The sequence below is a fragment of the Pygoscelis adeliae genome, unplaced genomic scaffold (genome assembly GCF_000699105.1).
Source record: "Pygoscelis adeliae isolate BGI_AS28 unplaced genomic scaffold, ASM69910v1 Scaffold240, whole genome shotgun sequence".
Classification (NCBI taxonomy): Eukaryota; Metazoa; Chordata; class Aves; order Sphenisciformes; family Spheniscidae; genus Pygoscelis; species Pygoscelis adeliae.
The window spans coordinates 803,021-810,171 of NW_008824050.1; the positions used below are offsets into that span (position 1 = coordinate 803,021).

General features: G+C 43.0%; 1 protein-coding gene across 1 annotated transcript in view; it reads right to left on the reverse strand.

Moving 5' to 3' along the window:
* The window catches only part of LPHN3 (latrophilin 3), a 331,880-nt gene that overhangs the window by 220,213 nt on the left and 104,516 nt on the right, over nt 1–7,151 (reverse strand). Inside the window, exon 3 of the mRNA XM_009333609.1 lies at nt 1,303–1,412. Coding sequence (XP_009331884.1) covers nt 1,303–1,412 — 110 coding nt within the window. The remainder of the gene's footprint in view (nt 1–1,302; nt 1,413–7,151) is intronic.

Sequence of the window (7,151 nt, forward strand, 5' to 3'; positions counted from 1 at the left end):
CATTAGAAGCTTCACATTTTTGTTTAGAACAATCAAATACGGACACGCCAAGCCCGCCGCCAGCTGAGAGACAGAGTCCCTCAGCAGAGAGGGTATCCTTTGCTTAGAGAGATGTGGTCTTAGCTGCATTCCTCACCTTGCGGTTTCACAACAAGCAAAACCCCTCACAGCCTTTCCACGTTGCAGCGTCAGGCAGGTGGCCACCTCCTGTATGACAGACAGGGACCACCCAAGGGCTTGTAAGTTCTTGCTTCCCCTCCGGACAGTGTGCCTGTCATTTCTCAGCCACATTTGCTCTCCTGCAGCCCATGCTCAAGGCAACAAAGAAGATGCTCTTAGTCCTTGAGCCAATTCCTGGGTTTCAGCAAATTGAAGTCTCCTGCTGCTCTCTCAATACAACTCTGTGGCTTGAAAGCATCCATTCCTGTACCTGCTTTGTTGTTTTGAGAGGTGTGCTATGAGTTTTGGCCTACTCAAACTGAACACCTAGAAACAGTGCTGTTATTCATCACTCAGCCCTTTACTCAGGCCTTTTATTAGCCCAGCTAATAAAAAGTGCATTCCTAGTATTACTGTTGTTATTTCTTTTTTGAGGTATGCCATTTTTGATAGTAGGACCGTAACTGCATCTAACAAATTTGGTTTCTACAGAAAGCAAATTCTGAGGTATGCTTAATTTTTTGTAGCTCTGACATTTCCCGTTCAGCGCATATTGCTGTAATCCCACATGACTGTCTTTCTACCCTCAAAAATTCAGGCTAAATGGCTTGCCTGTAATTTGCCATCATAACTTTGGAAGCTTATAAATTAGTATTTTCTACCATCAAATGTCAAATTTCCCAAAATATTAGCTTTGTACCTCCTCGGCAATACAACACTGTATTTTAGGCACTTATCAAATGTCACCAGTTACATGGACATAGGTCGGTTGAAGCACACTGCTATACGATTACAAGCATAAAACTCTGGAAAGAGAAGCTATAAGCTAGCAATAGTGCTTCATTCTTCTGGTCTGCTTTCACTAACAGGGCTTCCCAAGTGTTTTCCAAAAGGTGATATGTCACTGTTACACTGTACAACAAGGAAAACATGGGGCACTATTAGGATATTTTTAACCTAAGCACAAACCTTGCACAGGGGACAATTTTTCATATCTTATCAGCTCAGTCTCATATGACGCATGTGGTTTATCACTGTTTACTTGCCCTCGGGCAACAAGAGACAAGCTCAAGGCTGGCCCAGTCTCCACCATAAATCAGATCTCTATGAAAGAAACAAATGCAAATATATCAAGATACATACTGTAAGGGACACATTCATACTGCACTTCCAGGTACTTGTACGTCCCAGGGCAAGGGTCTGGAAACACATCAGGCCCAGCGACAACTGCGCATTGGGTCCGATTACTGCATCTGAAAAGCAAGAAAAAAAGAGAGTCAGAAAACAGTCCAGACAGAAGGACGGGTCAAGAGGTTGAGCAGCCCCTCCAGTATCAACAGGAGTGAAGATGCAGAAGCCAGGACTTTAGCATCAGCTGGGGAAGCTCACCAGAGAGCATGCAAAGGCTGATAGCAAACACCGATGTCTTCATCAGCTTATTGCCAAAAGAGAAGAGGCATGGTGGCACAACCTCTTCCCCTCCAAGCAGTTCCTACAGCACCAGGAGGTATTTCTTTAAAACCAAACTGAGGGGAAGATTTTAAAAAAAATGATTACAGGTACACAGTCCTCTAATTCTTGAAACCCAAACTCCATCACAGTGACCTCAACTAACCTTAAATAGCAGCACCCCCACCAAACGAAATACAAAGACTGAACCAACAACATTTCTGGCAAAAATAATCATTGTATATTTTATAGCAGGCATAACAAATATGTTTTACAAAATATTTATAAGTGTTCCCACAAAAACAGTCATCTTGAATAATGCCGTTTAATGCAAAGACTAGAAACAGCAACACTTGATTGGAAAAAAAAATAATCACCAAATAAGCTGTCTAAAAACCAAAATAGTAGTTTTTCATACACAGCCAACAAACTTGCATTAGTTATAAATGGCTAAGTTTTATTCAATCATTCTGCCCAGCACAGATGCATCTCCTGAGACTATGTATTTTTTCCAAAAGGAAATGTTGTTTTCACTGAAGACCTTGCCATACAACCGCACAGAGAAGGAAGTGACCTTGCCCGCTGCAGCAAGCATCTTTCAGGTTAAAAGCACACACACACAGACGGGTTGGGCCCTGTGAGTTGCTTTCCCTGTGGCACATATGACTCATGTTCATGAGTGACTGATTTGTGCATGTGTGGAAACCCACGTTTGCCTCTGCTTTCGTGGTACAAGCACCTCTACATACAACTTTTGTGTATTTTGGGGATGCAAAAACCCTTAGCAAACAGCGGTTCTACAGAGAAAAATCCTCTGCTTATTTGGGGGGGAAGGGAAAAGAGGGAGAGGGAGAATTAGTCTTTGATTTTTATGCTTTTGCACGCCAGAAAGAGACCTCCTAAGGGCTAGATCACTGCATTTACTTCCTCTAAGATGCTGCCTCCTATGATGTGACATGGGACCCCTGACACTCCTGCTCTTCTGGCAGAAGCCGTGACATCCAGCGCAGAACTCACTTAGGTCTGCAGTGGAAATGCTTCATGTTTACCTGGGGCTATAGTTTGTCAGCCTTAATGAGGATTTTATTTGAGCCCATAAATTAAAATTGATTCATTAGTGCTTGCCTTCAGGTCCATAATTTCTTTAATTTTATGGAAAGATTAATAAGAGCTGATACGCTTGCTCATCGGTCTGTTTTGCTGGATAACAGATAATCCAGAGGGCTGGGACGCTCTCATGTTTTCTAGTTGAAAGGTGACAGTTATCACAGCAAGTGACTAGTTTTATCATATACACAGAAAAACAACTTTATTAACAAAAAGGATAACTCTGTTATCCTCACCCTTGCTACTTACAGACAGGTGGCTTGGCTGGGATATCACAGGTAGCCTGGACCATGCAAGTGGGCAGTCTTCCAGGAGAGGCTTTGAACATCAACCAAAACTTCACTTTCAACAGAAATCCTTTACTGGGCTCAATGTGCCTTTCAAAAAGCAATTGCACTGGCCTAATCAATAGTCTCTCTGGCTGTAGGGACAGCCCTGGCCACGTTACATAGAATACGAGCAATGGAACAAAAGGACATTTCAAAATCACGAGTCAGGATCCAAAATTATGAGGAATTGGAAGTGGGGGGAGGAACAGACACATTTAGGGTTCATCTGCGCGTGTTTTCTTTCTTTTTGTCTGTAAGGAAGCATTTGCTTTGAATGGCCAAGACATTTCTTTTTTATGCAAGAACTTGGGACACAAAAAACAGAAGCAAAAACATGCAACCTAGAAAGCTCCAGGTTCATAACCAGTATTTCAAAACTTGGTTTGGAAGCCGAAGGCTGTGAACACCAGCTTTAACCTCCCCAAATGCGTGCTGCCTTCTGGGATATCACTGAAGACAGTAAAAGCACCATGAGTGGGGAACACAGGGTGCTGGTATGGGCTTTTCCCCCTAACTCTAGCAAGTCCTGAAGCCCCCTTGCACATCCCTGAATTGGGGGATGGCAAAGCACTGAGCCTACCAAGCACAGAAACTTGAAATGGCGGCGAGATCAAATTGTCAGTCCCACCTCGGGAGGGAAACGACAGAAAACCAAATGAAAAACTCCCAAATACTGTGTGGTGTCAGTACCTCACACAATTTGCAAAAAAGGGCTCATACAAAAAACAACCCACCAAAACCAGAAAAAAACTCAACCTCCTCTCTTTTTCACACTCATTTTATATGGGTAGCAAAACTGTGTCTGGCACTTGGCATTTCAAGTTTCCTTTTATCAACCCAGGGTGAAACATGCAGGTTCCCATTCCAGCACACTTAAGGGATGAGGGCAATTTGGACTAAAAACCTTAGAAAAAACCCTAATACCTGTTCAACCAACTATTACTGTCAGACATCAGGCTATGAAAATTTTAAGGGGACAAAGAGGTAAAAAACACTCATCATTAAAGCTCTGGTTGCTGTGGTTTTGCTCATACTTTTTCCCCCACTTCCACAACAGCTTCTTGGTCCCTTTAGTTTTGTCATATCTCTTTCCAGACAGATTAAAGGCCCAGGTGACACAAAGTGACACATAAGAAGTGACATAGAAAAGGAGATGTGTAAAACAAGATGCATCTGTAGCCTTGAAAAGTGAGGCGGAAAAAAAAACACGTAATCATGCCTTACTCCATTCCCAGCAAACCAGCCCATGAGCTCTCCTTTGTAAATCACTGGATTATACATTGAACCTTGGGATTTCTTAGCGCTTGGGTCTTAGTAATACTTGCTCCAAACTCCTGCGAGTCATGAGGCTCAGTGCTGGGTATTGACCTTTCCAGTCAATGCAACAAGGATCCCTTGTTTTTATTTTGGGTTTTTTGGGTTTGTTTTTTTTTTCCCCTCCTTTCTTGAAGGAAGACCTTTACTAACTACTGGAGTTACAATTAGCAGTGAGAACCAGCACTGCATCAGCTAAGGTATAATTCTGTCTCTTCTACAGGGCAATCACAGAAACACTACCCAGGTCCCTTAGCTTTACGCTAGAAACGGCACCTCTGCATCTTGCTAGATTCCCCTCCAACAGGGCAGGAACTGTTTGCATCGCTGGCTCTAGCATAACTGTACTCCAGAAAACTACAGTCACCTTTTTTACACCCATCTATACCTCTTATTACCGCCTTTTGACAAGCGTGTCTTATTTCTAGCACTGATTCATCAGCTCTTTCAAATGAAACTACTTCTCTTTGCCCTGCATTGCCCTCATGCCGCAACTTTCCTGAGCAACCCCTGGCCTCTCGGGGTATTTTCTCATTCTCCATATGCTCTGACACCAAGTAAACAGGAGAACTGTGGGAGGAATCTGTGAATTTTGGGGACCAGATAGACAATTTTATGCCTATTAAAAAAGCAGCTTCCATTTTATTAGTTTGTACAACGTGTTAAGGCAAATGTTCTGGAGACATGGAAGAATTAAAGGAGCCCCTCAAGTGGTTTTAGTTCCTTTTATTGCCATTTATCATGAAATCTGACAAGGAATTTATAGCCATCCTGTTGTTTGGGGGTTGGTTTGTTTTATTTTGAAGTCCTTATTTCTACTTGCAATCATTCCTCTCTCCCTGTTGCTCCCTGAAGTGCAAGGTGGGCATGTGAAGATAGAGCCTGCTTCTCAGAGACCCTGCACATCTCCGGCCACCTCTGTAATTGCTGCTGGGATTTGTGGACACTTTGCCTGGACCAAGAGTGTCCACACAGCTCACCAGAAATAACTCACTGTACTGCAACAGCATTCAGGCTAGCAAGGCAAAAAACCTGCTGCATCTTCCATTTTGCAAGATACGGAAAACGTGACTACAGAGGAACCCGGGCACTGGCAAAACACTTGTGTTGGTACAAAGTGTGCTCAATGAAAAGGCCAGTAACTCACATGCACTTTGCCAAGGCTCAGATGCCTACCAAGACCAGCCAAGAGATCAGAAACCAAAGCATAACCCCGAGATCTGCATTTTCACCCTGACTTGAGAGGCTGATGGCAACACACATTCCTGTACGTTCAGAAAAAATCAGTCCAAGGTACTCCGCAGCCTTTAAGCATCCAGGATCTCATAAGCAGAAGTTCACGTTATTCACATATGTATTTTGGAGAGGAAACACTACCTCCTGGGAAAAGTGTAAAATTGTCCCAGTCACAAGAAGAAAAAAAAAAAAAAGAAAAAAAGAAAAAAAGAAAAGAAGGAGTTATTTATGCTTTCTTTCCAGCTACATTTATTCCCCCTTATTAAGGCACCTGTTTAGTCTTTCAGATGTGGAAAAATATTTATCCTAGAAGAGAGGTGTCAATCCAGTGTAACACATACACTGTAACAGAAAACATGGAGTGTTATTGCAGAACTTCTCCCAGTTCCAGTGGAAAATTACTTTCAAGAGTTTTAATGTGAAACAGTAATAATAATTCATGTGGCATTTGTTTTGCATTTATAGCAGTGGGATTGAAGGAAGCATTTGAGTTCAGAACCAGCTGTAGGGCTCAACTCTGCTTGCAACTCTTGGTTCAGACTTAAAAACAAACAAACAAACAAACAAACAAACAAACCAACACCACCAAAACTTCATTTCCCTTCAGCAAACTTCCCTTCCTTCTCCCTGGCAACATTTTTATGATTTTTAAGTGACAAGGTCGTCTTGTGATAGTGAGGCAGAAACACTTTAAGACATAAACAGCTGCTTATTCCTGCTCTGACATCTTTGATTTTTTCCACTGCTGACATTGTTGATATATTTACCAAAAGAGAAAGAACAGAAAAAGTAATAGTTTGGCAGGTGATGTTTATTTTCAGCCTTTCCAGAAACTTTAATAGCACAGACATGTCAACAGCATCAGGCTAAACATGTCTGAGGCGATATGTTTGCCAGAACAAAAATGCAAAGGCAGCACAAAATAAAAGATCAATCCCAAACAAAAGCCTTTCAGCACTAATCATCACAGGCGCAATACCAGTAAGTCCTCCAGCTCCCCATCCAGGTGGGGACCATTTGCCCCAGACAAGAAAAATAGGTGCCAAAACCACGGGGGCAGGCACCTGTTGTGCTAGGGATGCCAGGAGAAGAGCAACCAGAAATCCGTGCACAGGTCCACAACAAGCCTAGAGGCTCAAACATCCATTTCATCCCCAACACACCCTCTTTCTCATGGTCCTTATCCTCTAGAGACAAGCCTTTCTGAGGTGGAGCAACACCTTCTGTGACACCGTGGCCAGGAGCTCCTATGAACAGGGTGTACTGGAAACCACTACAAATGGGGAAGCCACCCGCTCCCTCTGAATCTGCAATCAGACTGTCAGAGTCCCGGGCTAGGCTCTTAAATACCTTGAAGATGGGAAAATTTCAGGCTACGTGACCATGAACTTCGATTAGTACGGAAAGCACTGAGCTGCCATATCCATCCCTTGCTGCTGCTAACAAACCCTGCTCATAGCTGGTGCTACCCTCCACCTACAGCAACTTATAACAAGGGATTCTTAATGCCCACGTGTGCCAACCAAACTGGCTCACCTGCATTCATGAGCACTGGTC